Source organism: Notechis scutatus, chromosome 2, assembly GCF_049901735.1.
Source record: "Notechis scutatus isolate UNSWTSFEM ecotype Mainland chromosome 2, rNotScu1.2, whole genome shotgun sequence".
NCBI lineage: Eukaryota > Metazoa > Chordata > Lepidosauria > Squamata > Elapidae > Notechis > Notechis scutatus.
This window is the reverse complement of record NC_142010.1, coordinates 192,840,967-192,865,041: the sequence shown is the minus strand read 5'-3', so window position 1 is coordinate 192,865,041 and position 24,075 is coordinate 192,840,967. Positions and strand designations below refer to the sequence as shown.

The 24,075-nt window shown below is 32.9% G+C and overlaps 1 protein-coding gene across 13 annotated transcripts in view; it reads right to left on the bottom strand.

Annotated features, from left to right (window-relative positions):
• Nucleotides 1-24,075, bottom strand: part of NFIB (nuclear factor I B) — a 322,636-nt gene that overhangs the window by 48,195 nt on the left and 250,366 nt on the right. For 11 of the 13 annotated variants that reach the window (XM_087957670.1, XM_087957673.1, XM_087957671.1 and 8 more), the window contains exons 7-8: nt 12,651-12,776; nt 8,881-9,059 (exon numbers count right to left, since the gene is read on the bottom strand). In XM_087957670.1, coding sequence (XP_087813796.1) covers nt 8,881-9,059; nt 12,651-12,776 — 305 coding nt within the window. Of the gene's footprint in view, nt 1-8,880; nt 9,060-12,650; nt 12,777-19,282; nt 19,934-24,075 lie in introns of those variants that run through there. The other 2 variants (XM_087957676.1, XM_026676096.2) reach the window with 1 other exon arrangement.

The window sequence follows — 24,075 nt, the reverse complement described above, 5'->3', positions numbered from 1 at the left end:
ACCACTCCTTCACTCTTCTTCCCCAAGAAAACCAAAAGAAAAATGCCCTTGCAGAATTTGAGTTCAGCTGTAAAAACAACTGGCAACAACCATATGTTCAGATAACTAATCACACAACCGGAAGACAATTCAGGGAAAAAAAATAGTACACAAAGGTGGAAATGGGGTATTCTAATAAATATTTGCTTAACTGGCCACACACTAATCATGAAACAGCTGTTCTATTCAATCACAGAAAGATAACACTAACAATTATATCAACTTTTTAAAGAGGAACTTGTAGTTTCAATTTCTGTCCAGAAGTATAACTTAAGAGAATTTAACTTCTCATTCTCAGTCAGCAGAGGAATACAGCGGACAGGAAAAGAGGATCTAAAAGCAGTACATCCAAACCACTGAGAAGTATATATTGTATAGAAAATACTGTATACTGTAATTTAAAAGTACCTGTAAAGCATTATGTTCATTTTTGTAATGTGGAACAAAGGATGGTGGATTAGCCTAACTGGCCATAAAGTTCTAGTAAGAAAATAAAAGTAAGAAAATGGCTACCTAGGTCGGGAAATTTACTGTATGTGCCAAGCACAAGGTATCTGGATTTCTCAACATGCTTTTCACAACCAATAACTAATTTTATTCTGAGATGTCTTCTTTATTCTGCACCATTGCTTACAAAAAATGAAGAGGCTATCAATGTTCTATGTAGTTTTGCTGCAGACAATAATAGAGACCTAGAAATATTAAGGCTCTGCCATTCCATTTTTGGGGGGATAAAAAAGAATAGGAAATAAAGTTAATTAGAATTGTATACTAGTAGTTCTGGAAATCAGTTGATTATGAACATGAAACTAAGATCAATATAAAGAATCATCATATACAATTGTTTGAACAAAAACTATTTGTTTAATTCTTGTAGTTATGAGTCCAATTGAAATGAAGACTTGTACGTTGATCACCTAAGTGATATGGAATACAGTAGATAGCAGAATCAAGTAATCAGTTAAAATCCCAAGTGGGAAACCTAAATATCTCTGATGATGACAAATCTGAAAACTTGAAAACAAATGCCAGATCTGTTGGTGACAACAGAAAGGAATACATACTTTTATAAGACCCAATCTCATATTCATCTCTCTCTCTCTCTCTCTCTCTCTCTCTCTCTCTCTCTCTCTATATATATATATATATATATATATATATATATATATATATATATGTATATGTATATATATATATTGTGTTGTATAAATGTGTGTATGTATATGTATATGTATATGTATATGTATATGTATATGATATGTATATATATATATATATATATATATATATATATATATATATATATATATATATATATATATATTTGTTTTCTTAAGTTTCGGTATAATGATGGTTTGCTTGGTTGTTCACGCATTGAGTTCTTTAAAGAACTACAATGCGTGAAATAACAAGAACATATATATATATATATATATATATATATATATATATATATATATATATATATATATATATATATATATATATATATATATATATATATATATACATACACATATATACATATACATATACATACACACATTTATACACACCCATATATACATATACATATATACATATACACATATACATATATATGCATGTATATAATACTACCCACCAGATTCCATTCCTTTTGTTACTGAGTGTTGTTAGTAATGTTTGTTTATTATAAACCTGAAGATAGAATCTATTTTTGTTGTAATAAAATATTTGGGGAAGGGTTTTAGCTTGGGATACAGAACAAAAATGTTTGAAATTTCTCTACTCCAAAAGGGGAACTTTCATTCCATAACAATCTACTCTTTTAATTTTCTTAAAGGAAAATTAGCAATGAAGTAGCTACTTTAAAACAAGGCATTTAATTGATTTGAGATCAAATAATGATGATTAATGCTTACTCAAGGTTGAAACAAAAACCCAGGAAAACTAAAGAACTAGTTCAAGAAGCCATCAATGATGGAAATAAAGTTTATTCGCCATTATGAGTGAGCAAGTTTCGGCTGCTTGCAAAAGCAGCAAATTTCCTGAATATTTTTTGGCATGGTAGCTTATTTGAGCATTATTCAATCTGAACATTTTATTCATCGGATCACTTACAAATATATTCAAGAATAATTCCAAATATGTTACTGTGTTAATTTATAATTCTCAAAATATACTTGTATTATTAGCATAATGGTAAATTTTGAGAATTATATTTTAAATGATTCTTCATAATTGAAGAAACAAGTTCACCATTTCATCCAAATGAACTTAAACTAACACATCTTTTCTATAAATTGGATCTTGTGTATAAAAAATGCAAGTAATCACCCCCCACAGAACAATTTTACCCTGAATAAAGGAAAATTAAATTACTTCACATATGTTTTGTAATACATTCTTGTTAAATTTCTAAAAATGCAAATAGTTTTCAAAATTCAAATCCCCACAAGTATTTTATTTAAGAGGTAGACATATTTCCTATCAAAACCAGCTTTTACTATTATAGTTGTCTAGTTACTGTTATAATTTTGGTGTCAATAAAAATCGTTATGGCTCTTGCAAAAAGTTTTCCATTCTAACCAATCTCTGCTCAAGAAACAAATTATCTCTAAAGATCAAACATTATTCTCACTAGCATGCAATTTCAATATATCTATAACAACTTCTTGTCCTTAACAATAACTTACTATAAAATTCTAAAAAGTGCTTCAGCAATGCAAAATAATATATGTAAGGCAAAGTTTTTTGCATAACTAAGGGCTACAAAGATGAACTGCTGTCATAACTGTCTTATTACATCAGTTCCCAGAATAGTTTTAGCATTATCAACTATAATGCTGGTGGGGGGTCGTTGGGAGGGGCAATGGAGCAGAATGATAGGAAATCTCTACTATAAAGCTCACCATATCAATTCTCAAGGATAGTTTTTGTACTCAGGACTCTGTAAGGATAATAACTAATTTGCCTTACAGGATAGTCATTAACACTGAATCATTAACTTTGGTAAAGCATCAATACGATAATTCATCAGTACCAGTTCATATAGATTTCAAACTTCAAAACTAATCATCCCAAAGCCAAATGATTCCTTGGTTAGCAGAAGCAGCCTTGGTTTCCTGCAAGCCTTGGTTTCCTGTCACATGTAATTAAATGCAATTAATGTTACTCTGTAAAAGTACGGCTAAATCCTTGCGAGTTCCATAATGAATTCTGCTTACAGAATACTATGACAATCTTAAAAATCAAACAAAAAGGCAAGAAATAAATTTCAAAACTGCTATAGGAGTTTTAACTTTAACTGATCTTAATCTAAATGTCTAGCATTACACAATGGTTGAGGGAGTTTAATTTAAGTGAAGATGTCATGCTATGATTTTTTTTTTTACATTATGAATAACAATATCAACACAACAGTTACTTGAAAACAACATTGAATGAATATGTTGTGAGGTGAGAAAAGCATAATGGAATTTGACATGGCATTTGTACAGATGGGATTTTGGAAATTATTATAATCACATGGGTTTAAATGGAATGCATATTGTTTTGGCTCAAACTGCAATTGGATAGAGACATTCCGTATACTTTCTCGATACTTTTTGAATTTTTTGTACTACAATCTACTGGAAAAATCTTGGCATCACTGTATACCAATTTACATTGTTGTCAATTTTGCAGAATGTAATTCTAACCTAATTCTACGATACAGCTAAGTGTAGTTGCGTATATTTATATAATTTCCCCAAAGTCCTATTTTATGGAAATGTAAAGCAGAGGGCAATTGTTTTCACAATATTAGGACTCATTAGATCTCTAGGCAGCCATAGATTTCCTTTATATGGAAATTACTGGCTTGAGTACAAACATTTGTCAAATATAGGAAGTCCCCAGGTTATGAAACTCTGGATTACGAACAACCCCAGGTACAAATGGGCTGCTTGCAGTACTCAAAATGGTAGACAACCAACCACAATGAAATCTGATTCAAGAAAAAAAAATGCAGGTGCAATGCAGGAGAAGAGGCTATGGCTCAACAGTGTAGGATCATCTACTCTCCTTCATTGCATTTCCAAGTCCCACTCCCTCCTTGGCTCATGATTTACACAATTCTCACTTCTGCCTAGGGTCTGAATGCAGTCAGGTCTATTTTCAGCTGTTCATAATAAGACGACATTGGATTAAGTAATTTGTTCTGGTTTAAATGCAAATTTGGTTTGAGGACAGAGTTAGAAACAAAACTTGTCCTTAACGTAGGAAATTGCTCTAAACAAAAGGAATTGCAGAAAATTTCAGTAACTCCTCCAAACATCTCGATGGGCTCAGCTGGTGATCAATAAGGGCCATTTGATTTAATAAATAACTAAACCTTGTTTTTAGTAATTAAAGACTTAATTCAGGGAGTTTCATTTTCTTCCTGCTATCCAACAGGCTATTGTTATAGTTTCAAAAGTATTTGCTATGCAACAACTGAAAAATCTGGCAGGTAAAATTTGCAAAATATTCACTATGCTAGAGCAAAAAGAAAAATGCTGTGGTAGAACAAAAGGAAAAAAATTGAATAGTAATAGAAGAGGAAAAACGGCCAACAAAGAACAAAATACCAACATTCCTAGATTCTTGCATTATATAATCAACAATGGGAGCAGCATTCTTTGAGAATGCATTCCAAATTGGAGAAGAGATTCCTGCCAAATTTGACCTTTAGGAACTTTCATATGAAGACGCAGGTAGGACCAGACACAGATGTGTGAATCACAGAAACTAACAAAATTATGAACACATAATTATTTAATGGGAGAAACATCACAGTAATATTTGGGAATTATCATTTCCTAATTATGTTTTGCAATATTAAAGATGCAATTAGCAGGGCAGCAAAAGATAAAAAGCTAATACTAATTTTTTAAAGCTCTTAATGTTACAAATTTGATAATGGGACCAAATTTTTTAAAAAATATTTATTAATATGAAATGTATGCATTTCTTAAATAAATGTACAATAGAAGACGGATTTTATTTGCATTTTCAGATAATAATGTTTAGTTAAAGAACTCACTTTAGACTAAAAGCCAATAATAAAAATAGATTTTTCATAATTAATATTAAGGACTTCTAATTGATATCTTAATTAGACTTTATAATGGAAATGTTATACTAACTAAAATGAATTCCTATGAACCATTAACCCATCTATGTTTTAGCAGCATAAATAATAGTAATAACGGTAAGATTCGGACAGCATTTTGTATCTTAGACTCTAAGATACATTTAGTATATTGGGATTTAGTACTAATTATGTATTTAATTTGACATTTAATATTGATAATGAACATAAATAATCTAAGAAAGCCCACTGATGGGCTGTGGAAAAATTTTGCAGAAGAAATGGCCTCCAAAAGCAATTAATCTGGGCTGTGCAGTTCTCGCGCCTTCCGGCTCTCCAAGGGACCCTGGAGTCAGGTCCCTGAGATGCACGGACCTCCCACACACGGTGGCGGCAGCAACAGTCCCCACCCCCAGCGCTTGCTGTCAGCTCTTCCCCATTAGTTCTCTACCTTTGAATTGCTCCCGCCTCTCTTTCCTTCCCCCTCCCCCCACATGCAGGCAGGCAAGGAAAGGGAGACAGAGCCATGCGCAGCTCTCAGCTCTTCCAGCCCTCACTGCCTCTCCCAACATCTAATCCTCGGAGATGCAGGCAAAGCCGCCACAGCGGTAGCACCCTGAGTTGCCTTAGCATGCTCGGTTAGTTAAGAATCGCCCTACCCAGAGAAGGAAGTGGTGCTGGAGGGGGAGGCAGTAGAGGAGAAGCAAGCAATTGAAGCCGCTACCGCTGCGGCAGCTTTGCCTGTATCTCCGAGGCTCTTCCCCAGGAGTTCTGTAGCTTTGAATTGCTCCTGGCTCTCTCTCTTTCCTTCCCCCTCCCCCCCACATGCAGGAAGGCAAGGAAAGGGAGACGGATGCCTGAGAAGTCCGTGGAGTGGCAGCAAAGGGGCACTGCCCCCCCCCAAAGCCCCCTTTCTGTCTCTGCTTCTCCCAGAAGCAGTTGTTCCAAGGCCCCTCAGCTCAGAGACACACACACACACACTCTGCCAGATCTTCTGTTTCTTTGGAAGGTGCCAGGTGGGGGGAGGCTTCCAGCCCGGAATCATTAAAATTTACATTTTTGTTATAATTAAATAAGTAAGTGTGTGCGTGTGTGTATTTATATATATGTTTTGTGTGTGTATGTATGTATGTATGTATGTTATATATATATATATATATATATATATATATATATATATATATATATATATATATATATATATATATATATATATATATATATAACATAAAATTTTATATTAAATATATTAGCTTTTAAAAATAATTCGTATTAGTGGTCCTCGGGATTTGAAAGTATGAGTTTGGTGGTCCCTGAGATCCAAAAGGTTGGTGACCCTTGGTCTAAGACACTTTGGGCTTAGAATGTAGTTTATTTTTATTTTGAAAAAATAAATGTAAAAATTTATGTTTGATGAAAACTTTCTGGAGAAGCAAATATCTGTCATACATAACTGCCAGAAAATCCAAATCAGAATTAATAGAGTACTCTGTTCTTTAATCATATGCGTGTTCCAGAAGGTGGTGCTGGGAGACTATTCTTCAACCATGATTATTTTTGCTTTAGGGATCAAATTTATCTTCAAAATTCTATTTTCACACACACACAAATATTTTTTTAGAGCTATCCATCATTACTGATATAATATTAGTTTGTAGTTTTCATTAGATCAACCTTCAAACTGCACATAGTTGCTAAATGTAAGCATTTTTGGAATCAAGGATATAGGAAATGGTGGATAATCTATCTTAGAAAAAAAATATTTTTATTGAAAGTAGAAAATAACAACTATGAAGTTGTTTTTGATATAACATTTGACAAGAATCACAAGAGAACATATCAAAACTCTGGTTACCTCATTCAGAACCAGATAAGAATTTTACTATAGTATTTCAGGTAGACTTTGACTTAGTCGGCAATTTAGTGATTGTTCAAAGTTTCAACAGTTGCCCCTCCCCCACCCAATCATGTGACCAGGCACACAGCAACTGGGCTGCATTATGGCCATTTGCAGCATCCCACAGTCACAGCGTTTACTACAAAAATGGCACGTACTTCTTAAGATCATTTGCTTAACAATTACCACAGAAAGATCATAACATTGGGCCAGCCACATGGCAATCTGCTTTACCACCATCATGAATTAAAACCATGATGGATATGCTCCATTATGGTCTAACTTCAGCATGTGCATCACAGTTGTCACAGGACTACCTGTACATGATTTGGCAACTTCTAAACAGGACTATTAAATCATGTTGAATGTGGAGCTACATAAAACAGATTGAATTAAAATATTGTTGACTAGAATTGTACATAAAGCACATGTTATCAATTTTGTGAGAATTCTAATGAGTTTTATATTTTTCCCAAGCCAAATTTAAAACTGCTGGTCTTAAATTTGTAAAGCCCTAAATAACATGGATTCAAAATGTTTGACAGAATGCTTCTTTTTACATGAATAACTAAACTATGGAAGGAGGTATGATAGAGTCATGCTTTCTCAATTTTCTGAATCTCCACTAGCTCCAATTTTCTGGATCTCCTTTCTGAAGGATAAATGTTGCCTGACTCAGTCTGCATACTTGGTTCTAATAAGACAATAGAAATTTTATATAGCTGATTTTTAAATTATTGTTTATATTATTGCTTGTAAATTTTGGTTATCCTTCTGTTATACTTTTCTAGACATTGTTATTTTGCCATGTTTGTACTTTAATGTGAAAAATGCTAAGTTGAGAAGTAGCTTAGAAACTAAATGCTTTACTTTCAGTATCAAACAAAATCTCCAAATGAAATTTAGCAACACAAAAAATGAATTTAATCAGAAAATTCTACGTAAGAGGCAAAAAAAACCAGGGATCAAGTTCTGCAATAAAGTGTACATTATACTTCAGATACTATACAGTTCATATATGCAACATGTGGATGATATTATAAGAAGACAGTTGTAACGAAGTTGTAAATCACCTCTCTGATTTAAAAATTGCATTACTGCCATGCTAAAAACATGCCTGAACTGACATATAACCACGTGCAACTGTTCTTATCAAACTAAACACTTCATCTTCATTTTTTAATACAATTCACTGCTACCTTTCTCCACCATTTCAAACGTTTGCCAAATATACTCAGAATATTGAAAAGCAGTATGCAATTCAAAAGACTTTATGTAAATAGCAAACTATAAATAGGCTTGCATGATCTTTTTGTGTGTGTTTACATTAGCACATTCTTGACTTCTCCCTGAATCAAGCACTTCAGACTTATTTTATGCACGGTAACTGCCATACATGGCTATAAGTTAAATACAAAGAAAGATCTAGCAAACTTTAAACAAAAAAGTAGGAAAAAGTACATGTTCAACCAGCTCCCTTCATACAATACACAAAGTAAAGATTCAGAATATTTCCCAGATCAGAAAAAGAAACCCCAGCTTGTTCTGATCCCATGTAGTCTTCAGAATTTCCCCCAAAAAACTATGCACGCTCATCTATTTATATCATTCCAAAATCAGCTAATGATCCAAAAAGCACTAAGGGTTTGAATATAGCTAACAAGTAGCCATCCACCTTTTATAAGGTCAAATGATAACAAAATGCTGAAGGGTTGTTGTTGTTTTTTAAATTATATTACAAGATTCAATCTGGGCAAAACAAATGCAAGAATCCAATCTGAAACCTGTTACAGGAAAATTCATCCCATGACTATTCATCCCAAGACCATAGTATTGGCTGTTACAGTACCTGGCTGGTTTGTGGACTGGACGGGTCATAAGAATAATTCTTCAAAGTATCCTGAGGATTCAGGTGAGGAGGGTATCGGATAGTTGGGTGAGAGAAATAGCTAGATGGGGCAGGAGGAAGAATAGCTTGTGGTGGAAATGGCAATGGTGAAGGTGGAGGTGGAGTTCTAGTTGAGATGACTAGAGAGAAAGAAAAATACAAGTTGTTTAGTATCTTTTGTATAATAAAATTCAGCACATAAGACAGTAGAGAAAAATCTAAATCAAACATATACCACAAAAACAAAAGTATTTATTTTCTTTCCATCTTCCCATTTTTAACCTACAATCTTTTGGACCACTGGTCCTTCATACTCGAAGCGTCTCAGGAGACAGATAGTTTTTTCCTTTAGTGATGCAATTTTGCTTTACTGTGCATTTTTACTCTATTGTGCATACTTCTGCATAGAGAAAGCATTGCATTTCAGAAAGTATATTTGTTATCTAATACAATCTAAAACTAAGGTAAATCAATTAAATTAAAAGAATAAAACATTTTTTTATCGAATGTTAAGAGACATGGTCCGAAGAAGCAGCAAATGATCTAACAATACTTTCCGCTACAGCCTAGCTAAATGCATGTATGAGGGTGGGAGGTGGGGAATAATTACTAAGCAATAACACCATGAATAATTAGCAACCCATTGTGAAAATGCTAATGAATGTTCAACTTAAGGGCCTGGGAAAATCTTTCACCCAAGATCTTTCTGAACAAAAAGGCTATCATATCCCATACAGATTCCCCCCCCCCCCTTACATTTCTCTACCATGCAATTGTGTGCTAAACCTAAAAACACAGTAAAGTCCTCAGCAATAAAGGGAATATACAGATTATCTTGTATCTCTAACTAACTTGCAGAGTTAGTACCTCAGTGATGGAAGATACATTATACTTCAATAATTAATATCATTTCATTTATATATATGATATATCGCGTAAACAAGAAATAGGGAGGAAAAAATGAACATGTTATGATATTGTATCATATAGGGAGAATAAATATACAGCTATAGCTTTAATTAATATACCGCCCATCTCACTTTGCAAAGCATGTATTAGCTAGGGTGTAGTTTTACAACCTAGGCCAATGAAAATCTACTCCACTCATAAATATGACTGTGGAGAAAATTCAGTATCAGAACAGCTCTTGATATAAGGGCTGTAATAATGTCACTTCAGTTCACAGAAAGGCCTTCCTATTATTTAACGATCTCTTAAATGACATGTTTACACAGCTGAAAATTTGAAGGTTTAAAAGTCTTTCATTAAAGTACACTATAAGCTGTCAATTAAGGTCTTACTTCCATGTATAAAGAAGGAAAAAAACCCAAACTGTTTTCTTGAAGAGTCAACATACATCAATGACACTACATTCTTTTATTAAAAATAAGTTATGTCCCCAGACATTTAAAAAAGGACTAACATCAACTGTGGCAAAATAAAAATTTCAAGTAAAGTGCTTTTTACATTTTTACAAATAACAATGTCTAGCTAAAGTTCAAGGATTTCCAGTAGAGAGGCAACAAATAATAGATAATCTTCATCATACTTATGGAGCTAAACTGTTTGGGACCTGCAATTGATTTGAATAAGCATAAACAAAACCTTAGCATAAGGCTTCTGGTCGTGAACAGATCCTTGGGTGCTGATCAATCAGCAATTTTCCTTCTGTGATGATTTCCCCTTCCACGCATGTGCAGAATTGTACGCACATGCACAGTTAGTCTCACTTCTGTTCGCAACCAAATTGGGTTGCGACCGAAGTCCTGAGCAGATTACGGTTGTGACCTGAAGTTCCTCTATATCTAGGAAGGCTTGGAAACATGGCTTTGCCACCTAGGCTGGGAATTCGATAACATGGGTATAAAGCCTACTGATTGTTTGCATTGCTAGTAAAATTCAATGTGCTTTCCTGTAGATTATGCTTTTTAAAACAATTCTTAATAATTTCATTGTTTTTAATGGTTTTTGATGTTACTTTTTTGGTGATTTTGTTGTTTTGGTATTGTGTAACTCTGTATGCTATTCAGAGTCCCATATATTAGATAGGCAGCTATAAAAATATACTAAATAAATAAATATATAAATAAAATAATTACTGACACTATCTTGCTGATCTGACACTGAACACAAATTAAAATTGTTGGGTAAAGAGTTTAGTTGTAGGCTGCCTTCATATTTTACAATCATTATGATAAAAATATAATTTATAAATTTGATTGTAAATAATAAAGCAAGAATTTTTAGAAAGTCACCAGGTGCAAAATCTTGCTTGAGCTATCCCAATAAAAATGCTACACGGGGTTGTTTTGTTCCAAGTTCAAAATATAATTTTATTCAGTTTCTGATAATCAAGACAGGTCTTTTTTCTATCCACAAAGATTTTAAAATTATATTAGAAGTCTAAAAGCACAAATATAGTGTTTCACTATGACTGAAATAAATTAAAAAATGAGAGTTTGCTCAATCTTTTATCCTATATAGTTGACTTAATAGAATAAATTCTACCTCTTCTGCGCATTCCCTCCAAATCTGCTTAAATAGCTATTGGGATCCAGACAAATGACTGTCAACCCACTGCCAAACTGCTGCTCCAGTTTGGAAGCTAATCTGCCTTTCTATAGCTTGAATCCATTACTCTACACCCTTCACAAAATGAGAAAGACCTTGAACTTCTATTATGTGACATCTTCTCAGGTATTTAAAGCATGCTACCATGGCCTCTTCAACTAACTTTTTCTAAAGCTAAAGATAACAACCCCCCACCTCCCCTCCCAATCAACTTCACTGAACCTGTTTCAACTTCAATGAATCACTGTTATGCCCCAAACTAGACACAATTCACAAAGTGAAATCTCAGAAGTACCATTAATTCACAATGTAATGATTAAATAACTGGCTGGAATGACTTCCTGTATATATTTATCACACCTGTGTAAAAAACTGAGTCAGACTCAAAGTATCAGAATGACTATGGTAAGCCCCAAACGTGATTTGACCGAGCTTTGTCCGTTATATCAGTTTCACAGGATTTTAAGAGCTGCGGGTAAGGGTTAGCTTTTAATGAGTCAAAGCTTACTGTCTTATACTACAGACTCCTGTCTTCCTTTCCACAAAACACCAGGCACTACATTGGCCTATTTAAAAGCCAATCTTTTTATGTTGCCCTTCCACAGCAATTAATTCCTTTAACAATTTGTATTTTAATGGCTTGTTTTTATTTATTTATGTATTTATTCATTGCGAGAAATGCTAATCACTGTCAACTGCCTAAACAAATCCCTGCAATTTTCTTAGGAAGTGATTTGCCATTGCTAACTTCCTAGAATTGGGGAAAAAGTTTCTGGTACACTATCACCCTGTTCACTTTGGGCCTAAGTTACGACTAGACTTCACAATCTCCTGGATTCTAGCCTGATGCCTTAACCGCATCAAACTGGTTCAACATGTTTTTATTTTACTATTTTTCTAATTATTAAATAAAACAAAACTCCTAGGGATGTGATAAAACGGATGTCTCTCCAAAATGAGATGTTGTTTACATTAGCTAAACAAATATACTGTAGTTCAGCTGAAGCAAGAGAAATTTTCCAAGCCTCCAGCTCATAGGATATCTGGTATAATTTTGAGTTAACTTCTGAATTTATATTACATTTACCCAACCTTCCTGTATTTTCTTGCATTTTGAAAAATAGACATTGAGATATTTTCTATCACTTTTGTTTCCTCACCACTGTGTGCAACTCCTGGGATTCCTGGATGATGATGCTGGAAAGTCAGTCTTGGCGAAGAATCCTGGGGAGATGTAGTGCTAAACAAAGGCTTTTCAGGTTTCTTCATTGTAGGAGAAGACATATCTGCAATGGCATACAACACAACATGTCCATTAACCCCAACATTACAATCATGATTCTAGGTAAATTGATTATGCTCTTTTAACATTAACAGTTCCTAGGTTAGTGACTAAAATGCACTGCATTAGAAAACAGTAAAGGATATGCATTACTTTAGATGAACACTTATAGGCTTCCTCGAGTAACCATCAAATAAAATTCTAAGACATAAGAGATGCTATCACCAATTTTTATGGGGTCATTATATAAGATTTGCACACCTCATATTTACACAATAAAATCATACATAAACACACACACGTGCCACACACACACTTGCTTTAAAATGCATATCCACATCAGCAATTCCACTGTTAGTAACTACTTTTTAATATACTGTATATCTGTATTTATTTCACAAAGGCAGTATAATTTTCCTCTCCTTTACAACTAATCCTACAAATGTTATATATAATCAGTATAGATCAGTTGACATATTCTCAATTCTTTTTACCTTACATGTTTACTTTCATTTCCAGTTTTCACTACATATTAATTAAAGACTGTTTCATTGATTGATTGATTGATTCAATAAATGAATTTATTTATTCATTCATTCACCATTTCGCAATATCAATTCAAGGCAACTTACAACAGGATTATTCTGAGGTTTGCCAAATACCATTTAAGATTACAAATCCCTTGGAAAAAATGAAAATGCAAGTTACTAAGAAACATCTCCATCACTATTACAAAGACTGCTTAGCCATTCATTACTGTTTAGTTGTTTAAGTAACAAAAAATTATAAATTACATAAATCAAACAATTCATCCAAAGTAATTTTATTTGAGGTTATTTATTTTTTTAAATTAACGAATAGACATAAAGGATTTCAGAAACATGGGGCATACATGTTTAATTCTCTATCCATCTATGATGGATGCCTCAGTGAAATCAAGTCTAGCCCTCTATTTTTCTCTTTCTCTTCCTGTCTAATCTATCTGTCAGAGGTTCTCTAAAGTTAACGGAATTGCCTCAATGAAATATATTTTCTCCTGACAGCCAGTTTAGTCTAGTGTTTAAAATATTGCATTATGAGGAAGAATTTGGATTCTACTTCTGTCTTAAGCCTGGAAGTCAAGTGGGTGACCTTGGGCTAATCACACTCTATTTCAGCCCTAAGAAGAAGGCAATGGCCAACTACTTCTGAAACATAGAGCAGAAAAACTGCAGGAACTTTTCCATTAAGCCAAGAGTGGCACAACCCCCCCACCACCACCAAATTGTCAACTTCATACTAAATAAATTGAATGTACTGTTTATTTTCCAAATAAATAGCTTTCTCATTTTCTTAAAACTCATTTTATAAGAATCTACTTGAAAAGATTTAACTATTGGCTTTTCATATAATGATTCTTTCATGATTGTGAGCGTGAGATTACAAAGAACCCAGGCTGAGATTAAAGTCCTAGGAGGTTGTTGTGGCACTTGATAGGCCCAACAGATCCAAATTCCCACCTTGAAGATAAAAAGCTCTCAAAATCAATGAATTTGCTCCTGCTGTGTGCTTTGAGCCCAAAAAGAGTTCAGAGGGTTTGCTTCTTCCGATTTAAACAGTAGCCCACTGACATTTTCAAGCAGAACCTTAGTAACTATTTTTTTTCTTAGTCTCACCATTTTTTTCTGTTAAAAAATATACTGTAGCAGGAATGTGGAAACAGGCATGGGTTGGTTAACAAACTTCAGACTTCAGTACTGCCTTGTACATCTAGGTACAGACTAACCACTACCGAATTTATATAATGCAATTTCAAAAAAGAAAGAAAGCAGCATATAAAACATTGATTTCTAAACTTAAAAAAGGAAATAAACAGTACAGACGTTACTGACAGTCGAAACTTGTACTAAAAACTACATTGACCGAACTGGTAGGTTACTATGAACACTACTTCATACGTTAGTTCATAATCTCCCATCATTAAACAACATTTGAAAAAAAGAATTGAACGGTTCAAAGATACAAAAATTATTTTCCAAGTTAAATATGAGTAGAAGTTCACAATTAGTAAAGTCTTGTTTTCAGACACATATCCTTGTCAATTAATAAATCTAGTGAGAGTCCTGTGTTTCTTCAAAAGGTAAAGTAAATCATTTTAAGTGAGCTTTATTGTCTTGGTAAATAAATAACTTAAATAAATAATTGCTTCAGGGAGAGAGACAGGAAATTGTGAAAGAAAAGTAAAATACTGACATGCTTTAGATGTGACTAAATCAAAACATGTTATTCTGAGACAAATATGTTTGTACCAAGTACAAACTCTTGTCTGTATTTAATATATCAAAAATGGATTAGGTATTCTCCACTGATTATTTCTGGGACTACATGCATCTGTGATGTATTTTTAAGGAAGAAACTTAAGCATATTTTAATTAATCACATCAACAATATATGTTGTAGCAATTAGGATCACATGATGAAATGGGTGATTCATAGTGGAGTAACAAACATAAGGTACCCCAAACAGAGCTATGTAAAGCATTTGAAAAGGGTACACCACGAAGCATGTTAGCAAAACACCCCTCTTTGATGTATTGAAACAGCGGCATATGTTAGGAGGCTCAGCACAACTTCTTTCCCCAATGGAAGCATTGTTTTGGATGCACATATATGCAAAGACAATAGAAGAAAGCTTTTGCAGCAGCTGCCTCAACTTCCCGAAGAAACAGCTGTTCTAATGCTTCAAAAGGAGGAATGCATCATTCACACCAATGCACTTTCTGAAGCATCTTTTAAAATGTTTTGCACAGCCCAAATTCAAAACTGCAACAAAGCCACTTACGCCAGTAATGGAATGGATTCTATTAATTGTGGATCAAACTGACAGATGCAGTAAAAGAAATCGAAGTTAGTATGGATTTAACATTACAAAGTTGTCCGGCTTCATTTTAAATAGCCTTCTATAGCCTAAGTCCCCCCTACCCTTTAAATGTGAAAATTACAATGTTGAGAATATCCCAAACATCTTCACCATTGTTGATAATTTTGTGAGTTAAAGTGCCAAGACTCAGAGGAGCTGAGCTAAAACTATACTATGTGTTCTACAGTACAGGAAAAAAAAAACCTGTTGTCATTTTGTAAATTTTGGTTACTAATATCCTGATACCATCACTTTGTATGTATATGGTAATACAGAGTAGACAACGGTATCTGAATACATTCCTGAAGAAATTAAACAGAAGCTTGGATAAATTAAAAGCTTCAGTTATTACTCCAAGGTATTAAAAAGATAAAAAATATGCATATCTGGATTGCATTACATAGTAAATCTGAAATTACTAGCATGTCAGTGATACAAAGGCCCAGACAAATTGGAAAAAGTTAGATCAATTCATTTCCCAACAAGGTAACTGCACCTACAAAGTAAAGCAAACAAGTAAGTTGCTATGAAGCATAGCGCATGTAACTCACTCAAGGCAGCTTGCACACATGGTGCTCCAGATGTATATCTGTTCAAGTTAGCCCAAGGCAACTATTTTGATCAATTCTAATGAGATAAAATGCTGCAGGGATAATGTGCAGAAATGTGTTTACGTCAGACTTTAATTAAACTGTTGTTTGCTTCCCAAGAACCATAAGAGACACTAATGAAACATGAGTTTCAGCAATTTCTTCATCAAAAGGCAAGCCCCTCTGCTTCTCTGAGCAGACTGCCCTCCGAGGAACTCCCTTGGTAAATGTCACATGGTACACCAATCACGAAGCCACCTGCTAAACAGAACTCGAGTCAACATGTAAGTGAGGCAAAGCTTAAGGATCCACTTGCCTGCACTGGACACCTGCTTAGCTTTCACAGACAGCAACAACAGTATGTCAGTTTTCCTATGAAGTTATAGGGAAATCACAATGGGATACCAACACAGATGCAGAGTATTTTGGAATCTACTTCACCAGCTTAAATCCCAAATCCATTTCCATTTAATAAAAGCTCCATACTTGATTTAGATACTGAAAGCAATGCATTTGAGAGTCATAAATAAAATCATAAACAGAAGGTATCAGAATAGTCCCGTTTGCACAATGGATGCAAAGTCAAGAAGTTACACTATGTGCCAAAATAGGGAACAGACTAACCGAAAATAGGGAACAGAACTGACTCTGAATATTTTTATTTCATATACATGACTTTAAAGTATCATTATGGAAGGAAAAAGGGAAAAAAAGTAGACCACTGCCCATAGTTCACACAGATCTAATGCCATTCAATGGGGTCCTTAGGAAACATGGGCCTTATTTCTATCCCCTCATTCTGCTTGCAATTAAGGTCTTTTTTCAAATAGTCTATAAGACTAAAAATAAAGGTAAGAATAAATGTACTTTCTAAATGCCTTCCTACTCTATATGTGGCTTACTAGAACCTTCCTACTCCCCTTAAATGAAATCAACTCATTAAATCCTAGTAAACGCTATTTAGTTTTTACACATCATAATTAGTTTGGATTACAACATCTAGAAAATGTCTTTAGAATATTTTTATAACTGAGACTGAACTTTAAAAACAAAATATAAAATCTTGGTTGTGATTAATTTAACTCCAAAATTCCAAAAGTGTTTGCTACTGGAAAATACGGTATTGTATTAAGAATTGATGTAATCTTATGCTGAATGCAATGCAATTTACTTACGTACAGAAAAACAACAAAGATACATTGAAGAATTTTGCATTACAAATTACCATTTTTAAGAACGGATTAAAATTCAGTTACATGATTTAAGCTCAATGCAATCATTGAAACATATTAAGGACGTGTTTATATCATTGAGATTCACATATCTATTTCCATTTTGGATTATGGCTACAATGTTTGTACAGCAACTATTATATTAATTCTGTTAATACAAAAATCATAAATCTACAAATATACATATGATAACATAGCAGATTCAATAAAAACACAGCCTAGATAAATCTTTAATCTCAGTCCACAACTTTAGCAAGTTGTAATTTCAGCTGCTTAAAGCACTTGAGTATAATAAAAATACTAATTCAATCTTAATGCAAATGTTAATGCAATTATATTACCAAGATGGAATAATGCATGAAATTATCTTATATCCAAATAAATTATGTTTATTTATATAACTCATATCCCAAATTTTGTCCAAGGAGTTCAGGACAGCATAGATTAGACCGAAAGGTGGTGACTTAATAGCCCAATATTATTCAGTGAACCTCTTAACCAAGTTGAGATTTGATATCAGAGCTCTTACATTCTCAATATGATATTCTGACTACATATCAGCATTGTTTATATCTACAGCACTTGCCTACTAGTAATAGCATTTGCTAAACTGTCCTTGAATGATAAGAAACAGCACATTGTTTTATAGCAATTCTGTATTTGTGGAAATACAAATACAAAAAAGGACAAATTCCATAATTGGGTTACAAACTTGGTATGAGAGGCTATATCTCAGGGATGAAAACATTTTATATGCATACAAAAATAAATTAGCAGTTAAATCCTTCATGTTAACCAGGTATGATTTGGCATAACCAAATACTGTCTTTTTAAAGAAGGATAGCCAAATACAGTTCTCTCAATCTGTCTCCCTAGCAATACTTAATTTTTATCTTATTATCTCACTGATTTATTAATTGTTTTTAAAAAGTGATATTGAAAACTGGACATCTACTGGAAGTAGGATTTTAGTGCACAATGGAATAGTAGTATTACATCCTGTGATTTAAAAAGTACGCTTCATCCGATTTTTTTTTCTAACGTATCAAGAACATTTTGAACTTTGTTTCTGTTTCTGTCTTCTAGCCCAGTGTTTCTTAAAGTGTGGTTCTAGAACCCCTGAGCTAGGGGAATTTCTATCAGAATCTCTAAAATGGTAGAGAGGCTGCATGAGTGAAAAAGATAAAAATGACATTCTCCCTCATCCAACTGATGATCCAACAACTCACTTTTTTATATAAAATACATTATGTTTGCTTTTAACATCTCTTCAACTTAATATACATCTAATAAGTATAGTTTCGAACTCCTAATAAGGTCCCCCAGAAAGAAACATAGGCACTTATTTTATATACATTAGATGTATTATACTAATAATTTTTCCACCACACTTCCCGTTTCAATACCATCTTAATATTTCTTTGAATCAAACAATCTAATCTGAGATTTCAATCATTCAGATTTTAGTAGTCCTGTTTTCTGACTTATAAATTAATAAAAACTGTATTTTTCAAGAATTCTAGTCATCCAAAACGATTGGGAATATGGTATTAACTTAGTGAAATTTTATAACTTATTGCACAAAAATCCCATTGAAAAAAACCTCTGTTAAGATGATTATCAGATAAACAAACCCACATCAGCTTTCCACTGAAATGTACTTTCTAACAGGAAGTTAGAAACAATTCTTATTTTAGGAATATTGATGTATTAGGACAATAATAAATAACCAGTTTTGGAGAAAACAGTCTCTAAATATACTGTAAATAAAAACACAAAAACTGACATATAAGGTATGTATACATTTATTTACTATGAAATATTATATATTTACAACAGGACAAATGATTTGCTAGCAGAATATAGATATATAGTTCTTTTCAGATAATATTTTGGTCATGCTTTTGAAAAAAATGAACGTAGAATAACATAGTTAAATAGTATTCATTAAAATAATCCAGATGGAGGTTGTCTTTCCACGATATAACTCAACTCTCAGTAGGTGTAGTAGGAATTACTTTTGACTTTTGTTCTGTGTACGCAAGCAAATGGCCCAGCTGATCAGTTATGTTTTTTAGTTCCTGAACAGCACTACCCACCTCCTCTTTTAATTCTCTTAGTTCAGAAATTAATATATCCATTTTAGAATAACCATGTGAAGGTCTAATGAGAAAAGATCCATCAGGAGAAGGTCCTGCAATTAAAGGAATTCCAGAAAAAGCAAGTCCAGAAGATGGGGAGATAGTAAAAGATGGCAAAGGTCCAGAAGAATATCCAGGAGAGGATACTTGTTCCTCATCACAAGGAGGCCCAGCAGAGGGTAGGTGAAGAACAGGAGAAGAAGATCCAAGAGCTTCTGTTTTAATGGTAAGCTGTGGTTGTAATGATTTGTTGCTGTTGAATGCAGGAGAATCATAGGAAACTGAACATGATGAAGCAACTGTAAAATTAAAATTTATTTAATTGTACACACTAATGTACAATTCCAAACAAATCTCTCACAGTATTAAAATGCTTTAGGATATGCAATGTTAAAATATTACAGTTATAGTACATGACGGTTAAAGCATCACATCATTTTTTTCTACTCTGGGTCAAACATTTTTTAGTAAAAAATATTAACAGTTTAAACTACTGATAAAATATGCAAGATAAAAGCTTACTGTTTCCCTAGAGACCAATTAAGTTTGCTTTTCTTTTTTCTTTTTTGGAAAAAAAAGAGAGCTTATTTTAAAAATCATGTCAGTTCTTTTCATAGAAGCCCAGCATAGCAATCCATGCAGCTGTTTCATGTTTTAAATTATTTAATTTTTGAAGAAGCATCCTTTATAAATAGTATTGTTTGTACAGAATGCTTATTGGTTTCTGTAATCATATAAATTAACATCAATTGAAATGTTATTATTATATGAACCTGAACAAGGATTAAAAATAATTTATAATTTTGAGGACTAAGGTGAAGTATATCAGTCCATTCCTTTTTATTATCATTCCACAGCTCTGAGTAATATTAAGTAAAAACTGTCGAAGACCATGGGCTGTAATCCATATAAGACTATGGATCCATAGTTCTAATATTATGATATAAAATTATATGCCAAATCTGTACCTTCCTATATTTAGGTCTTTATTAGAGGGGAAAGAATTAACTGCTCTGAGCAAAGTAGAATGGAGTAGCTACATTTTCACTTAAATGACAAGTGATTTTAATTCACAAGCGACATAAACTTCTGATGCTATTATAGGATGTCCTGATAGCCTATTGGCTCACTAATCTCAATTATTTCAGAATTATATCATTACTGTAAGATTTTTAATCTTAGAGTAAATTCTTATCTTTTTTCCCCAGATCTAAAACAATCAGAAATATGTACAATCTCTATCAACTAAAATCAACTGGGGGGGAAAAACAGAGTAGTTTTTGAACAATTCAGATAGAAGTATATACCAAGAATGTGACTTAATCTTATGCCATGCACAATTTCAAAATTAGTTTCCAAATTAGCTAACTCAGGAAGCAAATAATTGATGAATATAACACTGTCTTTTTCAATAAAATGTGCCTAAGAGAAATAAACAAGCAGGAAATACAACAAAATGTTGCAGGACAAAGTGCTGCAATTTTGAAGATACCCTTTTCCCCTCAATAATCAGTCAAATTTCAACCGTCAACAAATATATTCAGTGTTCGTTATAATGCTCCGGAATCTTCATCTTAATTTTGTTTGTCTCTAACCTTGTTTTATTACATAATTTAACAAACCTACAAGCTCTCAAATGTGTTGATACTTCTCTTGCAAAAAGTCAATAACTATTTTCACTATTTATAGACTGAAACTCAGAATCTGTTGTTTAGGATAACCTTCACACTTCTTCAAAGGTGAAACTCTTAATACATAATGTTTTAAATCCATACAATTCCCACTTTTCTTAATTGACAACAAAACTATCATCTTTTGTTGTTGTTGAAAAAGTAACTACTTACCAATAATTGTGGTTCTGCAAGTTCATATTTGTGGAGCAAAGATCTCAGTTGCAGCTGAATTTCGGGAACCTTTTAGAAAAGCTGTGTCTATTGTTATTGCAATACCATACTTTTATGGCACTGAAGGGAACTGAGGTTAACAAATAACTCATCTTCTCCCACTAGCCTCAGAAATTTAGGAAAGCAGCAATTTGGTCAACAGAGTTTCTTCTTTCTCTTTTATGATGACACCAAATTCTGTCGCATGGACACCTTTTGCAAGTGCAGCTTCTTCCTACCCTTATATCTGAGATTAGAGAAAAGCAAACCAAAGCCTCCAGAATGTTCAGTAGCCCAAACTGAGAAGCTGAAAAAATACATAACTTGTTAAGACGATCTCCTGAAGATACCATGATTCTAGGACAAATTGCATCAGGCCTTAGTACTTACCAATTCAGAACACCAAAGTCATATTTGTGCTGAAGTTCCCGCAAAATGAAACCTCAAGCATATCTAATCTTGGTACAAAAGCATTTGCCTCTTCATTTCATAAGATCAGAAAAAAGTTGTTTCAATAACAGAATAGTTACTGTGATAGATAAGTCGTGCTTTCTGGAGCAAGTGGTTTTCATTTTAGAATAAGCTAGAAAGACATGTGTCAATGCATTTTGGATACTATTCTAGCAGACTAATTGACAATGAAGGATGTACTTGTTATTGAAGCACATCAAGAAAATCATATGCATTTTGATCTAAGAAAGATAAAATGTCACTTAAACTGAATATAGATACAAAAAAGGCATAAATTCAATGACCATGCACAGAGCATAGTAACGATTATAGAAAATAAATTGATAGCACCCCAAAAGACCATATAAAATAATATTAAATATCAATCAGAAAAAGTGAAATGTAAGAAGGGCAAACAATAAAAATTAAAATTATGAAAAAGTATGTTTGTATTTGAAACAATTTAAGCCTTTAATGGCTTGTTCACATTCATGAATACATTCAGACACATTTTTCTTCGCAACTGAAGGTTACCAAAGCTTAAGCACCACATATCTCTACACTCCACAACTAGAACTATGCAGAGACCACGTGAACTTTTAACCTATCAGCACAATTTTGACAATTAGACTCTGTATAAATGTCATGTCTCTTTCAGAGTAGATTCTGTGCTTATATAGTTTGATCCTGTTCCCACACCATGTATAGAAGTGATTGTACTAATGTGCAGCATTGCTTTTAACCTTGAATACGGAAATTGCTTTCTCAGTTCCGCACTTAAGTATCTATGATGGTTTCTAGTAAAGGCAATCATTTATAAACATGGCAAGAGCAACAGAAAAGTAGATAAGTTATAGCAATTTAAGCAACATTTCGGAACTATCTGAATTCCAAAACTTATTCATAAAAGCAAGAAAAAAAAATCACAGATGACTGTGATTAGAAACCAACACAATAAGCCAATTATTGGGGGGATTTACTTCATACTTTTTTAAAATACAAAAATAAACAATTATTGCAAGGTTTTTGATATCAAGTTCATAACTGTATGTATTGAAAATTTTCATTTTTCATCATAAAATTTTTACATTTATATTTTGAAAAAACAGAAGGACTCAAAATGTTATTTTAAAAATTCTGTTCAAAGAACAGAAAAAGAAAAGGAAGGAGACAACTACAATAGAAAGGCTCCAGTTATCAAGGTTAAATTGAGAACTTTATGCAGCACCATGAGTCTTAAAAAATAATGTTTTAAGTGTTGTATTAAGAAGAAATTAGACAGAAATTTATGACCAATATATGAAATTGGCATAATTATGTTGATGTACAGTATAAAATAGAAATTGGAGTAAGTGATTGTAGGTATAAATGTATGAGAAAAAGGAAATAAACTTCTGAAAACAGATAATTCTAACTTTTAATGTGATATTTTATCAGATCTTTTACTATATGTTTTAATAATCTTTGGAATTTCATGTCACACATCACAGACCTTCAAAATTATTAAGCAATACTATAATATAATATGAACAGAACTAAAGGACGTATTGTGGAAACTAAGAAATCATCATTTCCATTCACTATTTATGCTTAATTTTCCTCTTCAATGTAATATTGCTATGAAATACAGTTCATGGCTGAACAACATTAAGATATTATAGATGTGGTTGTGTATTCATTTAGCTAAAATTTACTTCAGGCCTATCGTTAGTAACTGTGTGTAAATAACGATGCATGTATGCCTCTGTAAAACATGGTACTTCTCATTTATATTTCAGATTTTATTCACACAAAGTACATATGAATCAATAGATAGAAATAAGTATTTTCATGTAAGAGTATTAAACGCATAGCAACATAGCCAGAAAAAAAATGTCAAGATTAATCATCTTCTCTTTCACAGTACATCTGAAGTCCAATAATTTATTCAATCATTTTCAGATCTTTCTAGATTCTGCTAATCAATATGTCTCTACATTTTACCTACCAGTAAATCAATTATTAAATACTTCTTGTGACTCTAAATGAGTACTATAGCTTTGAACAAGGAATTTGTGCATTTGATGAATACAAAATAGAACTTTTCAATAATGGGAATGATATTATAA